The sequence below is a fragment of the Grus americana genome, chromosome 3, assembly GCF_028858705.1.
Source record: "Grus americana isolate bGruAme1 chromosome 3, bGruAme1.mat, whole genome shotgun sequence".
Classification (NCBI taxonomy): domain Eukaryota; kingdom Metazoa; phylum Chordata; class Aves; order Gruiformes; family Gruidae; genus Grus; species Grus americana.
Window position 1 is genome coordinate 2,913,737 of NC_072854.1, and position 27,022 is coordinate 2,940,758.

Below are 27,022 nucleotides of genomic sequence, written 5' to 3' on the forward strand. Positions count from 1 at the left end.
ATGCAGGCAATATTCCCATATCCCTCATTCGTTACAGCTTGTAAAATCGTTACCTGTAAGCGAGTTGTAAAGGAATGGTAGTGGTTCATCGAGTTGTATGTCATACCATTACCATGTAGCGCAAGCCTACCCTGAGCTACGGATGAGAGCTCGAGGTGGTTTATATATAACGGTTAAAGCAATAATGGATAAATGCATTACATCCCAATTTATTCAATTACACTGTAAGCTCAATATGTCAGTTAATTTCAGTGTATAATAGATCTGAAGATTCAAATTCTGTTGTTAAGATTGTTCAGAGCAAAAGACAACTGGAAAGAATGCTAAATTTCTAAAAAGATGCACTTTATTAATTAGAGCTTTATTAGTTAATAGAAAGAGGAGGGAATCTTTAGAAAACTGATTCTGTATTCAAAGGAATGTGTTACGTATTTGGATAACACATACTTTATATTTCTTGTTTGGAAGAAAGGTTAAATTCCTGCTATGTAAGGAAAGTGGATTTCACTGTAATTACAGAATTGTGTCTGCTAACAGAGTAAATATCGGGGTGCAACTAATGCTTCCATAATAACACTCTGCCCTTACTGGGCTTGATGTGTTTGGGTTTTTTTCCTCACAAGAGTGACATTCTTTAGAAATACAGGATCCCCTGAAAAACCCTATTGAAATTAGGTTCTACAGTGAAGATGACGAATCACTTTTTTGCAAACAGTAAAAAATGTTAGATTCATTTGGCCAAAATTCAGATGCTCACAGTCCAGATGTTCTGAGCTAGTCACCACTGGCTCTGTAACAGTCACAGGGGAGATAAATGTCCTTGAGGTATGATTCGAGTGCTTTAGATGACTGCTTTAGGATGAGATGAATCACGTTAGAATTGCCAGCCTGTATCACTACATGTTTTCTTTGTTTGTATCTCTTCCTATAATGGGTTAAAATGTTTATTTTGAGGATTTTCAAAATAAATTCTAGCTTTCAGCTGAAATTTGTTGCGATTTGTAGGGCTATTCATAGAAACTAACTTTAGGGTAGAGAAGCTAGCTTCAGCATAAAGAAGCTAGCTAAAATCTCCCAAGTTTCTTCTTCCACAGTCAATGGAGAGACAGGGGGTGGGAGAGAACCTCATTCAGAAGGCAGTTCAAATCTAAAAACTAATTTTAGGTTGTCTGAATTGCTCTCTGCAATGCCCTATCTCCCTGTTGATCATACAGAAGAATTTCGAGCATTTAACCTTGGGGAATATATCCCTTACGCCTGCCAAAATAACTGCCAGATCCAGTTTCTTTCTTTTCAAAGGGAGATATCCTTTCTTGGCATAGCTCAAACACGAGGTTGAAGTCTCTGGGCTGTGAGCAGCGGTGAGGATCGGACTGCTTGTGCTCCCCCTTCCCTTGCTGGCGGGGTGCTCTGTGCAGCCCACGGCCCCCCAGACAGAACCAGTATGTTCCCCTCTCTGCTTCATCTTGTTCTTTGGGTATGTCAAGGAGCAGCCTCTTCCTCCTGGCGCTGCGAGACATGGAACGCTCTTGTCCATGGCAGATGCCTCTTATACTAAACAGCCAGCCACGCTGATTGCGCTCCCAATTACCCAAATTGCATAAATTTTCCCAGGCCGTGATACAGCAGTGCCAGTAAAGAAGCGCTAGTGTTTTCAGTGGAGTTTAGAAATAGATCCCTAGCTGTGCTGCTGTTAGAGTTAGTAATAATACCCTCCTCGGTTCATATTTTGATATATTCTACAACTGCCTTTACTTTTAGTATTAACATAGGTTACCGATAATTAAATGTGACCTGTCCGTGCTAAAACTTTTGTACAACTCTACTGATGTGTTTAACGTGTGTAATAGCCTTTCTAATCAAGCACTCTTTTTTTTCCTGTGTAGCTTTGTCAGTCTACATCCTTCCTCGTCCACTCTGCCTCCATCCTTCACAGCTCTGCTAGAGCACCCGCGACATGACCCCTGCTGTCTTGTCTCTGGGTTTCCTCTAAGCTTTTGGTACCAATTATATCTAATTGTTCTAGATTTGGTAGTTGTTTAATGGTGTGGAGAATGTTCACAAAGGCCAGGTAAAGACCGCTAAACATGTTTTCACTCTTTAAAGCTGCTGTCTTCACTCTACAAATGGTATTTCAGTAAAGTTCTGTATATAATATGCTGTTTAGCAAGATTTTTGAGGACACCTAAAGGCCATAGTTAGTCCATCTGCTTTAGGTTCCCAAATTAGGCAATGCAATACCTTTAGAAGAGATGCCTTGGGCCAAGAAGGATGATTGAAGACCCCAAAAGGAGGCACCTTGCTCTTTCCATTACCTGAAAGGAACCCTCATCGTCTCTGCCAAGTGATTCAGCACTGTAAATGTAGATATTCTTGATGTGAGACTTTACAAATCACTACCAGAATGCATAGTTTTTTCCAGGTAAATAAATCCAGATAACTCCTAGCTGTGCACATATAGTCAATGAAAGTCTTACCTACAACAAATGAAACATCTGGTGTGTTGAGGGTGATGGAACCACTCAGAGACGGGCTTTTTGTTCCACTCTCCTGGCTTCATCCTGGCTTCGTCTCCCTCGAAAGTCAATGCCCACATGTAGGATAATTCTTCTGAGCCTCTTGGAGTTGATTTCAGAAATGAATAAATTGTGGTCAGCAAGGCAGAATGAAATCCGCTTTGCTTCCTTTCCTTACAGCTGATCCAATTTATCTTTTTTGACTACGGTCCTGCTCAAGCAGATCTCTCCAGCGACAATCACTAGACGAACAAAGTTCTTTGTGGAAGTATCTAGCATAGGACTTTATATTGGATGCTCTTATCTAATGCTTCTTGAGGGTTTAAGTCCACTTCTTAGCCTGAGTGTAGCTTTGCGATAATAGTCTTCTGGGAAAGGTTGAAGGCATTTTAAAAATGAAACTTTGGTCTCTAAGAGGCCAGCTTTCCAGGCAGAGATGCTAAAAGATGCAGTGAAGCTAACGTCAAGATGCCGTGTAGGCAGCAAGCAAGGCTGCAACAAAGGTACAAACAGTTCAGTGCCTAACCCTGGCACCCTAAGGGAACTGTGTGCCTTATGCTTAGGTTTTCTGAACAGCCAAATGCATCTTCATTCATTTCAAATCCTCCTGCATCTCCTTGTAAATCACCTAGGCACTTTGGAAGGTACAAAATGTGAACTGGAAGTTTACTGTGAAGCATCTATTTACGATGGATCCTTTAACTGTGGATATGGTTTTGTAGTAGTCAGTGGCTAGCGTGGTGATTGATGGTCACTAGCTTCAGTAGAGAAACAGAGTTTGAGCCTAGAATCCTAGGTTAATTTACTTGATTTAAGATAAAAGTGGGGAAAAGAAGTTAAGTAAGAAATATTTTGTGATATATTTCTAGTCACTTGTGGTTTAACCCCAGTCGGCAGCTCAGCCCCACGCAGCTGCTCACTCGCTCCCTCGCGGTGGGATGGGGGAGACAATCGGAAGAGAAAAAGTGAGAAAACTCGTGGGTTTAGATAAAGAAAGTTTAATAGGGAAAGCAAAAGCCATGCACGGAAGCAAAGCAAAACAAGGAATTCATTCCCCACGTCCCATGGCAGGCAGGTGTTCAGCCATCTCCAGGTGTGTTGGGTTTTGTGTGGCAAGGTTTTGGTAGCGGGAGGGAAAGCAGGGCTCCATCACACGTAACGGTGACTTGGGAAGACAAGCGCCATCGCTCCGAATGTCCATTCTTCTTCCCCCAGCTTTATATGCTGGGCATGACGTCATATGGTACGGAACATCCCTTTGGTCACTGGGGTCAGCTGTCCCGGCTGTGTCCCCTCCCAACTCCTTGTGCACCCCCAGCTACTCGCTGGTGGGGTGGTGTGAGGAGCAGAAAAGGCCTTGGCTCTGTGTAAGCACTGCTCAGCAGGAACTAAAACATCTCTATATTATCAACACTGTTTCCAGCACAAATCCCAAACATAGCCCCGTACTAGCTGCTATGGAGAAAATTAACTCTATCCCAGCTGAAACCAGCACACACTGAGAAATAGAGTATCAGCCTTAAACTGCAGTAGCTGTTCAAGATGAAGTTGTAGCAAATTTTTATAATTGGGGTAATTACTTCCATTTCACTTTAAAAACTGTCTTTTTTAGAATCTTCCCCATCCACTCCAGATAAAATGAAAGACGCAGTATTGTGATGTTGTTTCGCAAAGAGGAAAAGCAATTTGGATGAACTGTAAGGCTGAGGTGCGTTCCTGGAGCTTTGAGAGAGACGTACCCATCCTTCTAAGGGGATAGTTAATTGATGCTCATTGTGCTGGCTTATAACATTGTTCTGATCTTTATTTTCACCATCAGATTATGAGCTTCTTCGAGTAGTAAAATCGCAATTCCTTCTCTTTTTGAAAAAGAAAAGCCCTCTGGCCTAACCTTGGCGCTCCCGGCTCCTGCCTTTGCTTTGCCGACTGGGGATATTACCAGAAAAAGGCTGACGTTCGTCTGAAACAGATTGCGAGGGGAGGCCCGGACCCGTCAAGCTTTGCTGAGCATTAGGTCTGGTCATTTATCACTGTCAGATGGGCGAGGGGGGAAGAAGCACCGGACCGTTCCTGCTCATCTGCTGACTGACAGCTGACTGAAGCCTAATGCAACCTCCAGGCAGATAATCTGCCATCAAGGGGGAATGTGTGTGAGAGAGATACTCTATCACAGGCTGCATGCTGCTTCTTGCTCAAAGCTACTGACATCTTCACAAGGAAAAAAAAAAAGAAAAAAAAAAAAAAGAAATGTCAGTTGTGCTTTAAGGGACCGTGGTGTATTGTAATGCTTCGGTAAAACTGGGCTGTACCTCATTTCCATGGTTTCATGTAGATCCGTTTTTAAAAACAGATTAACGGCGTAGTGGAGACGCGCAGTCAGGCACAGAAATGATAATATGACAATGTTCAGATGAGAAAAAGCGCTGTTTGTTTCACCTATCAATTTAATTCACGGGACTGCAGATATGCCGCAAAGCAGTGTAATTACTTAAAACCAGCCAAATCCATTCTGCCAAATATAGGTGTCTGAGTAAGCCTACATATTTAAGGAACATGAAAAACATCTTGTGAGAGAAAACTCAAATTAAAGCAAGAAAAATCTATTAAGTAAATGCTATTTCCTGCAGTGTTTTGTCCAACAAATGCTTCCTGTAGGTGCTAACTTAGAGCAACGCTCTGCAAGATAGGCTTCCAAACCGGTATGAGAATATCCTGTTTTCAAAAATTCTTGCTCTCTGGCCTAATAGAAAAACTCTGCATCTTTAATTTTGTCAATCTTAAACTCAAGGTTTTATTGTTTTTAATTTGCTATTATTTTTATTAACAGTATCTAATTTTGCTATTCATTACAAATCATATGCATTAACTTAACTGGGGAACATTTTAATTGAGCACTGCTGGAGATTTTCCAATAAATTAACATTACATACTTTTAACAGATGTCTGAATTAGACATTGTTATTAGACATTGTAATTAATAGAAGTATTACTCAAATTAAAATCTCAGGGCCTTGGAAAAATTAAATTGTAGGTGACTGAGTGATGTTAACTCATTAATAGAGCGTGACTGTTGAATTCCCTCCATTGGGTTTTATTAGCCCAATAAACACCCTTTTCCAAGTAGCTGGAGAGGGAGTTGGACAAGCTCTTTGGTGTGAGAGATTGGGAATCGAGCCATGTTTTACCAATGATACTGTGAACCTGGAGAAGTTATTTAACCTGTCATCATGTTATTGGTATAATACGCATAATAATACCTTTCTGGGATGTTGTAAAGTTTTAATATCACCTGTTGGTTAGATTTTTTTTAGACACAAAAATCACAATAGGCCTGATTGTTCCCTGGCTTGGATCTTCAAAATTATTTTTTTCCGTTTTCACGGAGAACAAATACGAAGGTGGTATAAAACAGGACATTTGTGCAAGGAATAATCAAGCGCCCTAAAGGAACAGAGTATCAATGAGTAGACAGAGAAAAGTATGAGAGTGGCTTTTCTTTGGTGTTGCTTCTCTGAGTGAAAACAGACAGTCTGGTTGGAATTAATTTGATCCAGTATACATATCTTTCTCTGAGCTAACCACTGTAGGATCCTTCATAATAATTGGGGAAAAATAGTCACCTGTAGGATGAGAGTCATCTCTTCTGTATGTGGATGCCTAAAAGCAGACGAATTGCTCAATACTGCATATTTCCCCCCTGTTAGTTCAGGGGTTCATTTGGGTGAGAAGGAACCTTTCCTGGGGCAAGCTCTTCCATGTTGTATTTCAGAAAAAGGAAAGAAGTTACACTTCGAGTGATCTCATCAGCCTGAATGACACGTTTTAGTGCAATGTTAGAATACTGTAATATTAGTCAAAGAAGCCTACATTGGAGAAGCAGTGTTTCTCTATGAGTCCCTCCTCAGGAAATAAATGTTTGAGTTATGTCTCTATGCATGTAATTAAAGACTTGAAAAACCACTGCTCTACTATTTATCTACAAATTCATGGCCAGCCATGAATTTCAAAGGGATTTTCCCACTTTGAACCTGTATGTGAACGTCCAGCAAAAATTATCTTGACTCTAATTTTGAGAAGCTATAAACATAAAAAATCAATAACAGCTCATCGGTGTTAAGATACACAGTATCAGTTGGCAGAAGACCTAAATTCTCTCAGGCTGAACCCTCAGAAAGTGAGCATCCTAAATCAAAAGTCACATTTAGATTATTTGTATAAATATTAACATGTAAAAGGAAATTATAAAACCCCAATGTACTTAAAAGCAATTTGGGGATTTTACCATTAGGCCCGCACTGTTTTCTGTACCCAGCTTTTCTTTGCATAGGCTGGCATAGACTTTGGCATTTACGTTGCCGATGCACAAGGAAGGAGATGTTGAGCCGAGCGGTGGCCGGAGGCGTACCAATGGAGATTACATCCCCAGCAGCAGTCTCTATAAGAGAAGCTGAGGACACGTGGGTTTCCAGAGTCTGGCCATTATTTAGTTCTCCAGTGAATCTTCTGTCCTTCCCTCAGGCCATGGTTCCTGCCCTTTTAGGCAGTTTTTTGGGGTTTTTTTTTCTTTTTTTCCTCAAAAAAGATGAGGGCGCAAGCTTTTCTTCCATAATAAGAAAACAGTAGTATTCCTGGAGCTACTTTGCATCTCTCTGTGCTTCACTGCAGAATTTCTGCCTAGAGCTTTGTGCTAATTTTCATTTTTCATGGTGTACACATGATGTCCCAGTTGAGTATCTAGTGCATGTTTTATTCACGTGCTTTTCACCCCTTCTTTGAGATCATTAATAAAGCTGCTAAATAAACCCAGGCTTAACAATCCTCCTTGCCACACCCCACTGGACATCTCCTCCCAACTCGGTTTCACTGTGTTTATCATTGTCCTTTGTTTGGATCTCTTGGTTTTCCAGCCTGTCTGATAGTATTCTTATCCAAGCTGGTTTAGATAAGGGTTTCAAGTGCGGTTTTGAAAGGCTTTGTCTCTAATTCTGAAATAAAGTCCAGTTGTACTTTATCAGCTTCATTCAATTTCTGCGCTAACAACCAGATGCTACTGGCACTGCCTGAAAAGCAATAATCGTAGAGATGGCGTGGATTGTCCGTGGTACATGGATAACTCAATATCACACTCCGCTCCAGGTTTAGGGTTTTCTTCTGTGCATTCAGTGCTTTGCTGATCATTATAGGGAGTCAAAAAAAGACGGTGTACTGCTATATTCTCTCAAATGATGGCGTGCTCACCTGGTCTTTTGCAGAAGGGGATAATTATCAATCCCAGTTACCCAACAGCTATCCATTGGGTCCCACCTCGGAAGTGCGCCGCTATTTTTATTGTTTTTATTTGGGTTACCACAGGACGATACAGAACTGACAGCTGAAATCATAGGTCAGTATACCGGCAACCTGAGTGTACATTACACACAAGCAGACGAACTAGTGTCAGGTTTTTCATGTACATCTCCATAAGGCAGAGGAAGTTTAAGGAAGGAGACAAGGAGGTAGCTCAGCTTTGTTCATGGTGATCTCCTCCCTGCTGTGAGGGAGACTACCACAGAAATGAGGAGGAAACTTGTTAGAAAGTGTAAAGAGTGATAGCTGGCATCTCTGAGTGATCAGAGGTGGAACAAGACATTCAACTTGTGCATGAAAGATGGGTGGCAGTGCAGTCCCGGTCGGGAGGGCCTCGAAAGTAGACGAGCGGCTTCTGCTTGGTGCGATAGAGAAGCAATTTGAAGAGGAGAGTGACACTGTCAAGCTGATGGACTAGAAGAGTGTTCTTTGCAGCAATATTCTTGGAGAATTTTAGAGCTCCAGAGAGCATTTCTCAAGTCTCATGGAAAGCATATTTTAGCAATCAAGGTGGGAGATAATGAGAACCTGAACTAAAGACTGACTCGTGCATATAGATAGTGGAGCCATATAGTAGAGGTGCTAGGAAGATAAAGTCTTGAACATCTGAACGTTGCATATCTTCTTAGAAGGAGAACTTGTATTTGTATTTCCTGTTTAATTTTTAACTTTTGAATCTAGCTGTTCTCCATTTTTTAATCTCCTAACAGGCAGGTTAAAAAGCATAGCTTTAAGAAATGAAAACTGAGATTTTCATGTTATGTAATAACTCCATGAGTTGTTAGATTTTTGGGAAGTGAAATGATGTGACAAACCCAAAAATACGACGAGAGTTGACTACCGTGCGTACCTAAGATGTTACTCTCTCTGTTACCCATCTGAGCTGGGCGAACACTGATTTGATTAGAGGACTATTACTGCAGCACAGCAACAAAACTGCTTGGGAGATAGACTACGTTCCAGCAACCCTTGTAGGTAGGATTGTTGTTTTCCTCTGCTATTGTTTCCTTTGCTATTTTGATCATGTGTTTTACTGTTACCATTTGTTACTTGGTTCATAACGCAGAATCTCTGTTGGTGTCAAGGCCATGCTTTAATGAATATGTATGCACACACAGGTATATATAATCCTCCCACTGAACGGATCATAAATCTCAGTCGTATTATTGCGGGTGATATAGGTGGAATTCATCTGAGTTTGTCAGTAGTTTCCTTATGATCAGCGCTCAGAAATTGACACTTTTAAATATGATTCATTTTATTCTGAAGAAAACATCCAAAATATGTCAGATGAATCACCACAGAAGTGTCTGGCTCTTTCCAGAGTACAGAAGGATCCAAGGCTGAAGCCTCAGATGTGGATATTCATTGTAGATGACTAAAGCCAAGTGGCATGAATCCCAATTTAAGCATATTTAATTTAACCTTAATGTATCTACCCCAAACCTCAAAAGTTAACCCCCTGGCCTACAGAATGAGGAAATACCTCAAGCAGCACATGTGGGTACAGCCAGGATGTCAGCGGGCATGTTTCTCTAGGTGTCATGTACTCTCTGTGTGTGAAAGTCACGTAATGGTACGTGGCTTTGTCTCCTTGAAAGCAGTAAGTCCGTAATTGCAGTTTTTAGGATGTTTTCCTCTAGCCATACCCCAAATATGTCCCTGATCCTCCTATTTTACTCCCACACCCCACCATCCTCTGTCCCAGCTGCCATGTACCCACTACCCCACACCCAGTACGTACATCTGCCCTCTCTCTGGTCTTACGCAGAGCCCTACAGCCTGCTTTTCCCCTTACCCCACACATGCTCCTATAGCCGATCTGCCCCATCGCACACGTGGTCTCCTCTGACCTTGCAGCCCGTCTCCCCTTTCACGCCGCGCAGCCTGCTTCCCTTGTGGTCCATAGCTGCCCGACGTACTGCTGCCTATTAGCACAGTCACACAGCTACGGGCGCAGCTGTTCAGCCGCTAATCTGCAAACCCCAGTAGATTGGAAATTTAAAAATCGCTATTTCTCCTCCTCTGCATCTCCACTGCCGCCTTCTAAGAAATGAATTCATTTTCATTTTCAAAAACTTATTTTCCTGTCATTCCTGTTGGTACATTTCCCAGTAAGAACTGCAGAACTAAATCAGTATGCGATAATCTCGCCTTTGTTCGTTAAATAGAACCTGTGTTTTTTGAGGAGTCCATGTGTTTTGGGGTCTGAACTGACACATTGTGCTAGGACGCATCACATTTTGTAGCATCAATCAGTTTCTGTGCAGTAATCGGTTTGATAGAATGGATGCAGCAGAACACAGTGTGTCACTTTGTGAGACATCATCTCCAGAATACATTTCAAAACCGTTTTCAACTACCACCCTTCCTTTCCTGACCAATTTTAATAAGCAAAAAGTTATTTATTTTTCAACAAGATTTTTAATTAATATTTTCCATTGAATGATATCATGGGGTTTTAATAATAGTTGGGAACCACCATGTGAGAACAATAACACAATTACTACAAATAGTTGTAGGCAGTGAATTACCATTACGTAGCTGACCTCTCCTTCTAATTGGTAATGAGTTGACAGCTGATCTCTACTGACTGAGGGAGGATGGAACTACAGAAATAAGAGGTGAAAGAAACCCAGTAGATCATGTACGCCATCTCTCTGCCAATGCTGAGAACCAAAATGACTCGTCAGAGTTTGAAACATAAATGGCTGGGTTTGGGCAGCAATGTCCCTGTGCTGAAAATATCCTTTGGGAGGCAAAGTGATGTGAAACATAACACTTTGGGTTTCAGCTGATATGACATTAGATTTTCTTATTACACAGGAGCTTGCAGAACTGACAGTTCTGCTCATTGAACTAGACCTGAAAATAAAGAAGAGCTTCTATTTCATCACCAGCTATGAAGAATTTATGGACAAAAATCTGCCATAAATTACCCATCTAATACCACTATTATCTCCACAGAGGCCAGAAGCAGAGCAGCCCTCTCCCTCTTGTGCCTCTCTTTAGCCCTCTAAGAGCGTGCCTCCGGTGAAGCTCTGCTTTCATGGATTTTTCCATTGAGTAGTTTTTTGAAATCCCCCAAATGATGAAGAGAGGCTCCACCTTCAGGGATAAGGATGAACGGGTGATTTGAGACAGTTTAGGTTGGAAATGGGGGGATTTAGTAGGTAATTCCTATTCCTTCAGCAGCGCTTCCTACGAGCTTTCTCTTTAACAGCCAGACTTCCCCTCTGTCCTTTCCGGATCATTGTGACACCATCTCAAAAGTATTTTCTGATATCCAGGAGATCTTGGGAGAGGGGACACATATAAATAAGGTGAAAGATTACCCCTCTGTCTGAAGAAGTAAGGATCTGGTTCAATATTAATGACCGGAACAATCCTATCCTTGTACGATTTATCAAATCCTCGTGTATGACATAATTTGGTACATAGTACATGCATAACTCCTCTTGGCATACACGTCAGATGACATATTAGAGAACGAAACCCCTTTTTTAAGGAAATATCTTGTGGGTTATGAAATAGGTAGATGGTGAAAAGTTTTGCATTTATGCTTTTGTCTGAAAGAACTATCGAGCTTACCCCTAGAATAACTGACAAAGCAATCCAAATAACTGTTTTCATCAAGCTATCAGCCATGCCTACTGAGAATGATAGGGCAAAAAAAGAAAGATTATGGTTCTGCGACAACTAGGCTTTCAAACCGGAATTTAGTGAGATGGACTTCAAATTGGATGAATCAATTGTTAAAAATTTTTCTGAGATTTAGTCATTTTTAAAAAAAAAAAACAAACCAACAAACAATTTATTCTTAAAAGATTTAACAGGGGTAAGGTACAGTGAAAAAATAAACCTTCCTGGGTTTAGAAAGTCAGGCTTCAAGGTGTGTATTTAGTTAGCTATATACACGAATGACCTGTTTTTCAGAAGTACTGGCCAGTTGCGGCTTTCAGTGAAGTTAACGGAAATTCTGAAAGCCCGGAAATTTTGTAGAATCAGGTAATTTACTGAGGTAAATTTCAGGCACAAGTCCAGTAAAGGTCAGATCCCAGTTTTCTAAGCCAGATGAATGAAGTGCAGTGAAGCTCTCATCAGATAACATGTAAATATACTGAAACGGAGTTCTGTTTGAAAGATATCGAGTAACTTTTATGCTTGGAAATGTGAATAACACATTTGTTACTTTATTTAATTCCACAGGCCGTGTAGCCTAATGGAAGTGTACAGTTAGTTCACTGTTAATAAATTAAGTGCTGCCTGTAATCTTCAATATAGTTACTGTAAAGGAGATGACTACTTGAAACAATGAACAGGTATCTAGTTCATTCTCTGTTGACATGTTCTGGTTAAATTAAATGGTTAAATGGTTAAAGGAAAATGAAAATATTTGTTTGGAAAATACTGGTAAGTAAGGCTAATTTTGCTTCCTTTGAACTGATTTTTTATGTGTCACCTGTGTTGAACTTTTAACCAAGGGCAGTGAATTCCGTATTTATACTACGTAGTCTTCTTTAGCTTAGGCTTTCGTCTCTTTGGCGACACTTACAGACCTTTTACTCATTGCATGTTAAATGGTAACGTTGCACTGCCGTACTTCCACCATTTTTTTCTAAATGTTGCAGTCTTTCACTGGAAATAAAAATTAGATAATTTCTTGTTTACAAGACAGAAAAGAAACCCACTGGCCTTCAATTATGTACTGTATATTGATGGTGCACAGCAGTAAAAAGTGTTATATGAAAAAGCAGTAGGGGATGATCAGGCTTGATAGCCCATGTATCTCGCAGTGGGTTACCAATCATAGCATGAGGAGCTTTTTCTGAATGTCTTACTTCTCACAAAGCACTTCGCTTGTCTTGTGCCACGGGTTAGATTTGTTGTTACATCAGTTTTCAAACTGCTGATCGTTCTGTCTTCTCCTGAAGCAGTAAAACTTTGTCAGCCATCACAGGAGCAATGAATCTGATGTCTTCTCATTGTGGCATTCATTTGACTGTGGTCTTTCTGGAGTGTACAAACTCCGGCACCGAAGTTCAGCTTTGGCATTCAGTGAATTTTGAAATAAAAGAACATAGCAGCTGTAGGTTACAGTGAAATGCCATCAGTCTGTCTCCACGTTAGGAGTTTTCAAATGGCGCCTATCACCCCACTTTCATTACTTTGCTTTAGAGAGGTGGAGCTGTGGCTTTGGATGACATGCTCCTCTCGCATCCAAAATTTAGAAGGCATTTAAGTAACTTGCTTATTCAATGCTGAACATTTTTCTTCACCTCTCTTAATTTAGATGAAAGCAGTCTTTTCCACAAGGTTTCTCCCCTTATATTGCCTCCAAAATTTTGTTTAAAATGAATGTAGCAACTACACTAAATATGATATGTACATGCCATGCTCAGCTAACACTCTGCAAAGTGACCACCAGTGCTTTTATGGTTCTTTGGTGTCCATCTTGCAACTCTTACGATATATATTATGACTTATATGTCACTTTTGGAAATAATAGAATCATAGAAGCATAAAATGGTTTGGGTTGGAAGGGACCTCAAAAGATCATCTAGTTCCAACCCACCTGCTGCGGGCAGGGACACCCTCCACTAGACCAGGTTGCCCAAAGCCTCATCCAACCTGGTCTTAAACACTTCCAGGGATCCAGGGGCATCCAGAACCTCTCTGGGCAACCTGTGCCAGGGCCTCACCACTCTCACAGTAAAGAATTTCTTTCTAACATCGAATCTAAATCGACCCTCCTTCAGCTTGAACCCATTACCCCTTGTCCTGTCACTACAGTCCCTCTTTCCTGTAGGCCCCCTTCAGAAACTGGTAAGCCGCAATTAAAATAACCATTGAGTTATTTTTATAACTGTTTTACAAACATCTTGTATCCCATGACCTGCTCTCTCTGTTATCTGTCTGAAATTTCCAGCCCCTCAGTGATCGAGCTACTGCATCGACAGCTGATTGAGTGTTTGGTGTAGCCAACGGAGAAAAATCTGTCATCGTGGTGGTGTGATGGAAAGTATAGGAAAAGGTGTCTTAAGCCAAAACAGAGAGGGGAAAGGAGTCGTTCAAGCAGGCGCCGATTTGCTTTAGGAAGTTCCTCCCTTGCCCTATCGCTGCTTATCCCTTTTCTTCCTCCTCTCCCCATGTACCCATCGTCTTTGTGCTGGTAGGAGTGGGAGGAGGCTCACGGTAATTGGTTAATCAGCTATTTTCAATTCAATTCCTGGCTGTGCTTACCATGGAAAATTAACAGTCCTTGTGTATAAATATGACCCGTACTCCTGGATTAATTTGATTATGTGAGAATTTCAGTTTTCATTGAAAAATAATAACTTTCTGGCTGCTCTGATAACACAAGTTTGGATACGTAGTCTAAATATTCCCTAATGGTTTAGAAATCAAAAGATAAATATGAAGAACATATGAATCTCTTACTAATAAAAAATAAATGTTCTCAAATCTTTACTATGATTGCTTGAGATTGAATATTTTGAGACCAGAAAATTTCTGATTTTCACTCAGTGCTGGGGATAGCATTCTCTGAAAGGCAAATCTTTTTAAGCAGCTTCATTTGGGTCCACAAATAGAGACCTGATGTTCATTAATGGCTGTGGGTATCTTAACCGAGAGCTGCTCTCGGATATCTTCAGTTATGCAAAATGCCTTGCATAGACTTTCTGCACTGCTGATTTAATTCTTGGTATGACTTTTATTTCACCTGTACTACTGTGACAGATGATTTTACCTATGAGTGACTGGCTGCTCTGCATTAGACCAGTGCTTTAATTTTGTGTATTTAAGAAAGCGGCACAAACTTCAGTCTCTAATAAGTGCAAGTTCAATTCTGTTAAAGGTCTGATAAGTGCTATAAAATTTGACTTTATTAAGAATCTAACTTAACAGCAGTGAGGTTTTATTTAACTGAGCTTTTAATTTCCTCTAGGCTTATAGCAGAAAGGTAAATCTGTTTAGAACCTAAAAGTCAGGCCGGTTTGAAAGGAAATATTTTTAAAAAACTTTCTCATTTGAACATCATTCGTTGTTAAATTTATCTATTACAGGTGTGATACCATCGACATACATGGAACTGTGAAGATAAATGAAGTGTATAATAATAAATTAAAATGTGCCAGAGAACAGGTCCAGGCACTGGAACTTGATTGTCCACGCTGGTAAATTGCTAGGATAGGATCTAACATGATTTCAGCTAAGCTAATTAACACTCTCTCAAATAGTTTCTAGATATGACTTGTTTATTTTAATGGTTTACTAGTACAGATATAGCCTAATCCACGTGTGGACAGAACTTTACGTGAAGTTAGTGAATCTTTACCGAAGGGCAATTGTAGGACTATGTTAGACACTATTGAGTGATAGGCTGCAAGGACTGAATAATGCCAAAGAAATATTGAGGACTTGTTTAGCAACTTTTGATTATTTTTCCATATATTACGCTGTTTCACAGATACAGAGCATCTGTGAAGGATTATTTCTGTAAAAATCCTGGGAATCTAAGGAGAGAGGGCCAGGCACTACACCTGTCTCAAGCAGATTTTGCCTGAAGCTAAAGTTGAATATCAAGACCTCCAGCATGTGTTGCTTTCAGCGCATACTGGTCCTGTTCAGCAGGGAGCCAAGTATGTTGCAGATATCTCTCAGGCTTAATTTGAAAAATGGTAAAAAGAGTTCTTGCAGTTGAGGATGGAGCAGCATTCAACAGTTTTGAGAGGAAGTCCCCCCCTTGTTTGGTTGTGAATTTATGTTCATGAAAATGATGACAGCTTGAATATCAATAAAACAGAAATAATAATAAAAAAATTATTCCTTACCAATTGGCTTTCTGTGGAAACCCTGAGGATCAAGAAGATCAGGAAGAGAACATTAAAACGTTAATGTCCTCACCGTTCTACTTTTCCAAGTGCCTGAATGCTGTGGTAGTCCACTGAAGGATTAACCCTTTAAATATTGACAGTATTAGGGTGAAACGTGTTGTTTTCACCACGAGGAAGCTGAAGTTAACTTCTCATTGACAATTCAGTCTTCACTGATAAACTTTCCATGTCTCTGTAACAATTAAGTTTTATCTTACTTATTGTAAGCCCTTGTCTCCAGAATGACAATGAGCTTGGAACAGTCATTTAGTCTCTCTGTTGGCAAATGACAGGGAAAGTCCTTTAATTTTTTTCTAATTCAATGGGACCAAAGTATTTCTGATTTTCTGGAGCTACTCAATCCAATTTGGAGGTGAGAATTAAAGCTTATGTTTTCACAAGAAAAACTGTTCAGTAAAAGCCAGAAACTACTTTTTTTTTTTTTTTTGAATAGTATATTCGTTGAGAGGCTGTTTATATTTAGATGTTGTTCCTTTCTTCCTAAGGCTGTATGTCTATTTTGTGAAAGTCCGTGTAAATTTTATTTATTTTTTACTAATTAGTGCTTCTAGACAGAGGGCAGAGAATACTGGAAAAAATGTAAAGCAAAGTATGAATGACAAGAAAATGAATTCTTTTATCTGTTTAAGATCTTTGAAAGAAAAGTATGATGGCATTGGAAGACAACTTGGGAACTCTGAAAATATTATTTTCTTTCAAGCCCATCTCACCTCTAAAAGTTTAATTTTAATTTTAATATATTGAAAGCCTCACCATTTGAAATGATAACTACTTCATACATCATATATGTCATTCATCCTTTAAATGAAGGCAGCTATCAGGACTAGGGCAGGGTTAGTTTATTTGATCTTGCATGATGTTTCATAATTTTTCTGACTGATCGCTCATCTCAGATGGCTGTAGATCATGTTAGTAATACAAGCTATAGCTAACAAGGTTAAAACCTTGTATGGCACTGGTAATATTACTCCCACCCTGGAACGTCCCAACAATTTCCTTCCTAAAGCCCCTCTCTTGGCTTGCGTGGCACGGGGCATTCAATCTTCCTAAATACAAACAATTGACTTCATGGCACCTCTTGCTCCAGTTGCAGATAACCCTGATTTTCCCTTCTCGTTGACTGCTGATAAATGTTTGATGCCAGTTAGGATTAGTACTGTGCTGTGCCTCCCTGCTAATGAAAAATATTGCTTTCAGAGAATTCGCAAGGCAATCCCATGTTCTTAATTATTTGACCTGTTTTATTCCTCACCAGGTTCTGTACTACAGGAAGTAAAATAATGCACATACTGAGAAAAATCTCTTGGCTTTCTCCCTGGAAAGTATTTTGTGAACAGAAACCCGTATTTGAGTTCAGGCGATTTTATTTCTTTCCACCGTTGTTGACAATGAGTCTTAGTAGAGCAAGAAATGAATGTGGGGATGCCGGTGAAAAGGACTGGGAATATTCTGTTGTGGATCTGTATATTTTATTTTATTTGGAGGTTGGTGAGCTCATTTCCAGGTTATACGTACAACCCTTCCATGTTATATATACAACCCTGATGGTATAATAGTGATAAGCCTATATTATCACAAGGAGTAGAATTTCTTTATGCTCAGGAAAGTACATTGAGATGAAAGAGAAGTGCATTGGGATGTGAAGAATATATTATTTAGTTTGGAAACTGAGCAGTTTCTAGCCCCTGGGAGCCATCTTGTCACAGAGGGAGTAAAGCCAGGCTTCTACTATTTTATCGCATAGAAATCATCCCTGTGAGCACCAGCGATGTCGTAATATTGCACTTTTCTGTGTGCTTTGTGTTCCTTGAGATTGAAAGGCTCAGTCTTGATTTGGCTTTTATGCAAATGCTTTGTATAGCTGTTCTGTCTTATGTCCTCCTGTATACTTGTGCAAGGATATATAATTTAGTCTTAAGCTGCAGCTTGTGATAGCTGCAACTCATCTGTCTGCTTCCATAGACCAGATTTTCCAGAGCCCAGCTTGTCTCTAGAGAAAACGGTCTTTCACCTGAGAGCGGGTAGCCATAGTGGCTAGAAAAGGACCATTTAACTAAAGTAAACCTCAAATCTACCAGCTTTTCAGTTTCCATGAAAACAGCAGATGTGATTTTGCTAATTTTGTGTCATGCATCAAGTTTTCTAAGAAAAATGGAAGAAAATTTGCCATAGCATAGAGGAAGTGTCCTGTGTGAAAAACATCTCCATTGTGGAGATCTGGCAGGAGTTGGAAGGTGCTGGGGCTGCTGACATCAAGTCACTGAGGACAATTGAAGAATGCATTTTGGTTTGCATTTCGCACTTCTCTCCCCTTCTTGATTAAGTGTTGATTAAGGGACGAGCAATTATGTTTGATCTGTTACAATGGTTTCCAATGGTGGCAGTAACTTAATTGTGTGAAAACAGTCCAACGTGTGACTGCTGTAGAAGACGAACTTTGTATGGTCTGTTGTGAATGGATGTGGCATTAGACTATGTTGGATAAATATTCATTTTAGTGAACATTGCTGATTGTATTGGGTGGAAATGTCCAGGTTTTGGTAGCGGGAGGGTTGCAGCAGGGGTTCCAGCTGGCTCAGCAATGGTCCCACCACAGGACACGGCTGAGTCCATTAGCAACGCTGGTGGTGCCTTTGGCAAAATAGATGTAAACAAAGGGCACGATATGGCACAGCAGTGAGGAAAAAAGTGTGAGAAACAGCCCTGTGAGCCCGAAGGTCACAGTCAAGGATGGAGTGAAGTTGAGCCTGGGAAAAGGGGAGGTGGAAGGTGATATTTTAATTTATCTTTGTTTCTTGTTATCCAAACACATTTTAATTGGCAATAAATTAGTTTTCCCCGAGTCTGGTCTGCCCATGACGGTAACTGGTAAGGGATCTCCCTGTATTTTACCTCGACCCATAAGCTTTTCCGCCTTGTTTTCTCCCACCGTCCTTTTGATGATGGGGAGTGAGAGAGCGGCTGGGTGGGCATCTGGCAGCCAGCCGAGGTGAACTGCCCGACTAGTGCAGAAAATACACATAGTTCATGCTTGATCATATAAAAAAGCTTGTGGTTGAGCACCAGCACGTCCTAGCAGCAACAGAGAATTATCATTTCCCTGGTTTTTCTGCTTGCATGAGGAGGTTGTTTTCAAGAGTGCTCCAACTTTGACAGTGATTGCTACTGCATGTGTGTGTTGCATTAGTATCAGCTGCCTTGCCTTAACCACTAAACTGAAACGCATCTCCAGTTTATATCCTGGGACTTATGGACAGTATTGTTGAAAAATAGACTCAGAGAGTGTGAAGTTCCAGATATTAGTGAATTGTAAAGGTCAGCCTTCATAAATGGGACTTAAGGTTTCAATAGAACTGTAAGAAAAAACCAGTTGGTTTTATGCAAAACATATATTCTATTACATTTGGACTTTTTTTTTCCTTCTAGATAAACATCATGTCAATGGAAACAGAATGGTAGAACCTTTCCCAGAGGGAACACAGATGGCTGTATTTGGTAAGACATCAGTTTTAAAATAAAAGCTCTAAGCTGTATAGTGTTACTGCATGCCAAATTTCTTAATTTCACCCTGAGTCCTCAGAGTTTCAGAATGTGGGCTGCTATTACCGTTTTCTAATCACTACAGTCAGCTAAAGCCACTGATCACTGTGGGAAAAGTCCATGCCTCAAAAGGAGGAGCATAGCCATGCCATCCAGAGGGACCTTGACAGGCCAGAGAGGTGGGCCTGTATGAACCTCATGAAGTTCAACAAGGCCAAGCGCAAGGTCCAGCACATGGGTCGAGGCAATCCCAAGCACAACTCCAGGCTGGGTGGAGGACAAGGACTTTGGGGTGTTGGGGACCGAGAAGCTCAACATGAGCCAGCAATGTGCGCTGGCAGCCCAGAAAGCCAACTGTGTCCCGGGCTGCATCCCCAGCAGCATGACCAGCAGGGGAGTTGGAACTAGATGGTCTTTAAGATCCCTTCCAAACCAAACCATTCTGTGATTTTGTTCCATAAAAATTCCAAAATAGTTGCTTTTTATGTATGATAATTCCTGTAAGATCATTCATTAGTTTAAACAAAATTCTGAAGATGATCCATGATTCTCCAGACCTTAAGTCATGCCAGGAACTGAAACTGTTGGGTGGAAAGCTTGATCTACTGTATTTGCAGAACTGTTTCTATCTACATGCCCCAAACCAGGATGTTTTGTACTTTGTGAATAATCCTGTAGACCTTCTGTTGGATGCCAACAGAGCTGGAAAGGTGGCCAGTTGTAAATGAGATGTTTAATTTCATTGTATCCATGCTATTTTCTATAAAAATATCATTATTTGAGCCCTCTTGTAAAACTTTTTTTCTCTGGAGAAATTAATTACTCCAGGAAGAAAGAAACATCCTAAAATAGATCATAATCATCAGCTTTTTACTAAGGTATGGGCTTTACCCGAATCTGGGAATCCTCAGAGCTGTCATTTCAGAATGTGCTAATATTAGTCCTTAAGGGCAAGCCTATGGAATTTACTAGGGAAGAAAAAAGTAGATTTGTATGACAATTATTCTTAAAACTTATTGTTACAGAGAATGAAAAATTTCCTAACCCTGTTTTGAACCATAAGATTGGATTGTTTAGAAAGGATATAATTCTCTATTAACTTCTACAGGATGGTACGAAAGTGCCTTAGGAAATTTATTATATCCTATTAAATGTTTATCTATCTAGGATGTTGAAGTAAATATTAAATTACTACTTGATACACCTGCTATATCATCTAGCCTGATGGAGTTCTAAATCATAATAACTGCAGGTCAGGTATATAAAGCAGTCATCACTATTTTTGACCTGGGCTCATCTAATAATGTATATATAAATTTTGGCAATTGCAAGGCGATGTGTGTAACAACAAATAGGTAAAAATGGAGGATGTACCCTGGAAAGCTGTGATTCTGAGAAGCAATGCTGTATAAACACCCAGTATGATGTAACAAAAAGAATAAATGCAGCCTTCAGATATGAAATCAGGAGTATAGTGAGTAGGCATTAGCAGGCAATTTCACACCTGCACGTAGTGTCTTTGAGACAGGTACAAAATACATTTCACATTCTATTGAGTAATTAGATGGAATTTATTAACAGCAGCAACAAAAAGGTGAAACACTGAAACAAGCTATCAAAGCAACCAAGAGAATCTGCATATCATCGTGTCTTCAGATATGGACTGGGACAGTTATCAGGGTGGCAAACCAGAGATTTCAGATATCTTAGGCTCACCAGGCTGCCAGCTGCCAGAGAAGAAGGATGGAGGTCTTCTGTAGTCTTGCAGTGTGGACATCTCAGTAGTCCTAGGGCACCCAGAATGAACCTGGACATTTGTGTCAGGCACCCATTCACCCCAGGTGCTTCCTGAGGTTATCCATCAATAGAAAACACATTATTGATCTCCATAAAGGCAAAAGGAGTAGAAATTATCTTCTCTACATGATACAATAGATCACATTAGATAATCTAATCATCCCTACTAATGTTAAAGATTATGAATCTGTATTTTACAGGAGAAAGTAGCTTATGTCAATATGGCATTTTCTCAGCTACTGAGCTTAGCGATAATAATCTGGTCTAATTTATAAAAAGAAAAGACATAACATAAATATTTCAAACACCTGAGCAGTGTCTGACAGTTCTTATGTCGTAACAGTTTACATATCTGTCTGGAATGAACTGTTGATCTTAAACTATTTTCAGAGCTGTATTCACACCTGAAATGTTTAGCAATCCTATGTGGAATGCAAAGGGCTAAGTTATCCATGGGCACTAATTTATTACTCCAAAAATTATCTTTTCAACTGATTATTGCAAAAAAATCAAAGTAACCGTTACCTTTCCTCTGGAGCTAATGTTTCTGTAGTAACCATGGTTGAAGAGGAGAAATGGTTTGTGGGTGTCACCCTTCAGTTATCATCATAATTTCTTCAAGATCCCTTTAGAGTTCCTCCAATCCAGTATTGTCTTTCTGCCAGTATCCCCTTGTCTGGGGATTTTCGGAACATATAAAAATTTTTGGAGTGGTGGAATGAGAGGTTCTTTGAAAATTTTTTTGGAGCTAATGGCAAATGATTGTATGTTACCTTTTGAGTTTTAAGGTTAAGATGGATGTAGAGATTCTTCATATTTCTTAGAGCAGGCAGGGTCAGAGAGTTCTGGTACAATCTGATATTGATGCAGTCTTCACTGTTTAAATTTTTCTTATTTCCTTTTTTCCCCCCTTTTTTGTTGTCCTTTATTTCCTGTGTGATGGTCAGATCAATTTTCCAGTGGTTGTGGTGGGTGTTGGTGTGAGTGCTTCTATTGGTTATATCACTGTTGATTGTACGTGATTTGTAAAATTTCATCGAAAATAATAGCCTACCTACAGAATTTCATTGGAAGAGTGCAAAATCTTATTAAACAGCCTACTCTGAATCATTCCTGAGGAACTCTGTTATATTCACATCAAGCCTGGTAACTTCCATCATTTTTAAATTGCCCTAGATTTTCCACAAGATTGTGATTGCAAATGTTGGGCTAGGTGGTGAAAACTCATGCTGCTGCCATCTGTGCTGTGAATAAATGGAAAACCTACATGTTCTTAGGTTTACTATTAGACCTGAAATATAATAGTATACAAACATGACTCTGATGATAATTGTTGTCATTTGTTGGCATTGGCATCCCCTTCTGATATGTGGTATAGAAAAATGGAGCTACGGTTCACTTTTGCTACCTCCAAGGGGGCAATGTTTGCTGGCCCCATGTGAATGGGAATGAACGGAAGCACTCAAAGAGGAAAACGATTATCTGTTAGCAATTCTTCTCCTCATCCTATCCGTGTATACTCCTGTTAACAGCAAGTTCTTGTTCTTCGTATTTTAGGACTCTGTAAGCTAGGGGGAAGAAACTGAGCTAGTTTGAGCTAGTAGACTTGCTGACTCCACCTTAGCAAGAGAGGGAGGGCTTGTCACAGAAACATCATTTAATCCTTTCATTGGGATTGTGCAGGGACAAGTCTCAAGGAGCAGTGGTTACTAAGAAGTAATCCCTCTTCCTTAAAATATCTACAAAAGCTCAAAAATGGTAAATAACCATATGATTTTGTAGATATAGCCTACTTGCAGTGAATTTTCCTACTGCTTGGATAGTTTTAGATTCACCACTAAAAATAATAGTATAAAATGTAATGCTGGGTTGTAAACACTAATCCTTTTACCTGCTTGCAAAATGCAGTTAGATTACATTACATAGCTCCATCTTCTGCAAAACCTCCTTCAAGATGCTCTTACTAATGCTGCGCTATTTACTTTAAGATATGACTTCTTGTTTTGATGAAGGTACAGAGCGAATGTACACGGGTCATTGTTCCTGTAGCTTTCCCATTATAACAGAACCTCACAGTTTTCAAAAGACTATTTAAATGATCTTGAGATTCTCCGGTTGTCTGTTTAGCATCATTCAGCTGCCTAAGATACACCTGTTGTTCATTAGAATAAAGAAATGCGTCCTTGTTTCTACAATGGTGAAAACGTTAGATTTCAAGGGTGAGGGTGACTCTTTAATGGAAATATTTTAATACTAACCATCCAGTGACCTCTTAATTCCAGCTTCCAGCTAATATTGAAGCACTAAGAGCACCGGAGGTGCACAGGCACTGCTCACGGCCTGACTGGAGACACTAGAATGCTATGTCAAAAATTGTCATGTCACTTGAAGTAAAGAGGGGGGGTGTATTCCCAAGTTCAGCGACTGAAACAGATGAAACTCTGGATGTTATATGTTTCTGTTATGGATGGTAAAGTAGGAGTGTCCTGGTTTTGGCTGGGGTAGAGTTAATTTTCTTCTTAGTCGCTGGCATAGCGCTGTGGTTTGGATTTAGTACGAGAATAATGCTGATAACAAACTCATGTTTTAGGTGTTGCTAAGTAGTGCTTACACTAAGTCAAGGACTTTGCAGCTTTTCCTGCCCTGCGGGTGAGGAGGCTGGGAGAGCAGAAGAAGCTGGGAGGGGGCACAGTTGGGACAACTGACCCCAACTGACCAAAGGGATATTCCAGACCGTATGACGTCATGCTTAGTATATAAACTAGGGGACTTTGCTGTCGGGGGGAGGGCTGCTCAGGAACTGGCTGGGCATTGATTGGTGGGTGGTGAGCAATTGCATTGTGTATCACTTCTTTGTATATTCTATTATTATTATTATTATTATTATTATTATTATCCCATTCTGTCCTCTTAAACTGTCCTTATCCTACAAGGTTTACTTTTTTTTTCTGATCCTCTCCCCCATCCCACTGGGGGGAATGTGAGCGAACGGCTGGGTGGTGTTTAGCTGCCTGCCAGCTTAAACTACAACAAGGAGTCATTCAATAAATACCTATCTGGAAAACTTTCTTGTAGTTTTTATGGCTGTAGATATTTTCAGTTAAAAGTATCTTGCCTATAGTGACTGATTTTGACCAAAAACCTAACCAAAAGTCAAACCCTGAACATATATTAGGGGGTTTTGAAAAGAAGTAATTTAGAGTCTAAAATCATCTTTTGGATAGAGGTGTAAAAAAGGAAAAGAAATGCTTCAAAGCTGGAGAACATATGCAACTTTGCAATCCCAAGCACAACTATAGGCTGGGCAGAGAATGGATTGAGAGCAGCCCTGAGGAGAAGGACATGGGGGTGTTGGGGGATGAGAAGCTCACCACGAGCTGGCAATGTGCGCTGGCAGCCCAGAAAGCCAACGGTGTCCTGGGCTGCGTGTCCAGCAGCGTGAGCAGCAGGTCGAGGGAGGGGATTCTGCCCCTCTGCTCCGCTCTGCTGAGACCCCCCTGCAGTGCTGCGTCCAGCTCGGGGGTCCCCAGCACAAGAAGGACACGGAGCTGTTGGAGCCAGGCCAGAGGAGGCCACGGAGATGAGGCGAGGGCTGGAGCGCCTCTGCTCTGGAGACCTCAGGCTGAGAGAGTTGGGCTTGTTCAGCCTGGAGAAGAGAAGGCTGCGGGGAGACCTTAGAGCCCCTTCCAGTCCCTGCAGGGGCTCCAGGAAAGCTGGAGAGGGGCTGGTGCCAAGGGCAGGGAGTGACAGGCCAAGGGGAATGGCCTGAAGCTGCAGGAGGGGAGATGGAGATGGGATGTGAGGCAGAAATCCTTCCCTGTGAGGGTGCTGAGGCCCTGGCAGAGGTTGCCCAGAGAAGCTGTGGCTGCCCCTGGCTCCCTGGCAGTGTTGAAGGCCAGGTTGGATGGGGCTTTGGGCAACCTGGTCTAGTGGAGGGTGTCCCTGCCCGTGGCACTAGGGGGAGTGGGACTGGATGGGCTGGGAGGTCCCTTCCAACTCAAACCAGTCTGTCATTCTATGAACTTTCAATAAATTAATATTTCCATCAGTACCGTCGTAATTCTTTGCATATTTTAAACATATTTAAATGCACTGCTGTATTATGCTGAGAAATAATTCTCTTCAGTGTTTCTGAATTTTAAGTGCATATTTTTCTTGCCAACTGCTGCTATTGCAAGACTCCAGTTTATCCCAGAGCACCTATATATTCACTGTGCTTTATATACTACCTTATTTCTCTAAGAGAGAGCATTGTGCATATGGTGCGTTCATAGCAGGGCTCTTATTTACCTTTAGTAAAATCTGGCAATAGTTCAGATTTTGTAATTACAACACTTTTTAAATATGGGCCTACGTTGTGTTGTATTTGCTTGACATATACTGGCTAGTAATGGGATAATTGGTTTCGTGATGTAAACAGAATATAGACAGAAGTAGGATGTTAAGTATCTGATAAGATCTAATTACAGACATTTCTGAGCTGGCAGACAGATCCAAGCTTGTTCACCTTCTGCTCTGCACTTATTAGACAGCAGCGTGTTCCAGTAATTCTATAGACCCGTATTATTGTTGTACTCCGCCTGAGTTATTATGTCCTATTGAGATTCAGATGTACCCTATGCATTCCCACAATTCCCACTGCTTCCAAAGGTTATGGTTATTTAAAAACTAAAACAGGATTACACCGAGATTGTCCAATTAGCCCCTGGCAGAGCTGGGGGTTTCTCAGCCTTTGCATGTGGCTTATGCGGTTAGAAAGCTGAGCTCCTCAAACAAGACCTGCTCTTGGGTGGTTCAACCCTTTCTAATTAAGGCTTAATCAGGGCAACTCTTCAACTAAAGGAAAATAATTTCGCTTGAAAGTGGTATGATGTATTTAAGGCTGGATCACTCATATAGAGTTTCCTTTACTTATTCCTGAAATGGCTACTGGTGGCCATGTCAGATAAGAAAACGTGTTAGGAAGCCTTGTGGTGCGACTCAATTACGTTTTTATGATGAGCTCTGCTCTTTTCGCCAGGAAAAGGAAATCACAGGAAATAAAGTTTGGACCCCAAGAGAAATACCAGTAGTAGCAGACAGTAAAAAAAGAAGAAACGATTTTTCCCTGTTGCTCAAAGAAAAGGAAGAAAACTTTAAACCATGCTACATGTCAGAAGGTATTATATCTCTATCTGAAGAGAATATAAGTCTTCATGATGTTGAAACAGGTGTGTGTGCTGTGACCCAAATTGTAGGAGAAACATCTACGGCAATATTACCAGATGTTACAGGGATCACGTTGTGGAAGATCTGAGAGCCAGAGGGAATGTCTTCCAGAAGGGATTCATGTTTCTCATGCTAATTGTTTTTCAACATCTTGGAAAACTGAAGGAAGTGTACTAACTGGCTGGGTTTGTAAAGCACTGAAGGGTTAATGCCGTCCTGTGTTCGCAAGGTGGTGTAAAAATTGACACTGAACTTTCTACAGTTCTGGAATGAGAAAATGAATCTTTGAAGACATTGCATGACAAATAGGGATTGCCTAAAGGGAGGCTGCTCCTTCTAAACCAAATCATGTTCCTCTTCTTACCTGTGCAGTATGTCTGCTAAAGAAATATATCCTTATTTCCTTTTTTTTTTTTTTTTTTTAAATCTTCCAGATACTGAATTATGGCCAGTGTCTCTTCGGTGCCTCTTCCAGAGAACTGGAACACAACCCAGTTCCCTGCATCTGCTATCTGGGCCTGGTTCATCCTTATTGCCACCAGTGCCGAAACATCCTCTTCCTTGTAATCTTGGCTGAAGCCTGATGCTCTGGTTTGCTGGTCAAAACTTTGGGAATTGTGTCAGCTCTAAGCAATTGCCAGGGAACGTTCTCTGTTTAGGATTTAAAAGTCTAACCAGGGAAGCCTTGAACTGAAAAATTTTCCCTAGGCCTGTTGT

At 40.6% G+C, this 27,022-nt stretch overlaps 1 protein-coding gene across 1 annotated transcript in view; it reads left to right on the forward strand.

The window, feature by feature from the left end:
* Nucleotides 1-27,022, forward strand: part of MSRA (methionine sulfoxide reductase A) — a 293,944-nt gene that overhangs the window by 93,074 nt on the left and 173,848 nt on the right. Inside the window, exon 2 of the mRNA XM_054821004.1 lies at nt 19,187-19,255. Within this exon, the coding sequence (XP_054676979.1) occupies nt 19,187-19,255 (69 nt within the window). The remainder of the gene's footprint in view (nt 1-19,186; nt 19,256-27,022) is intronic.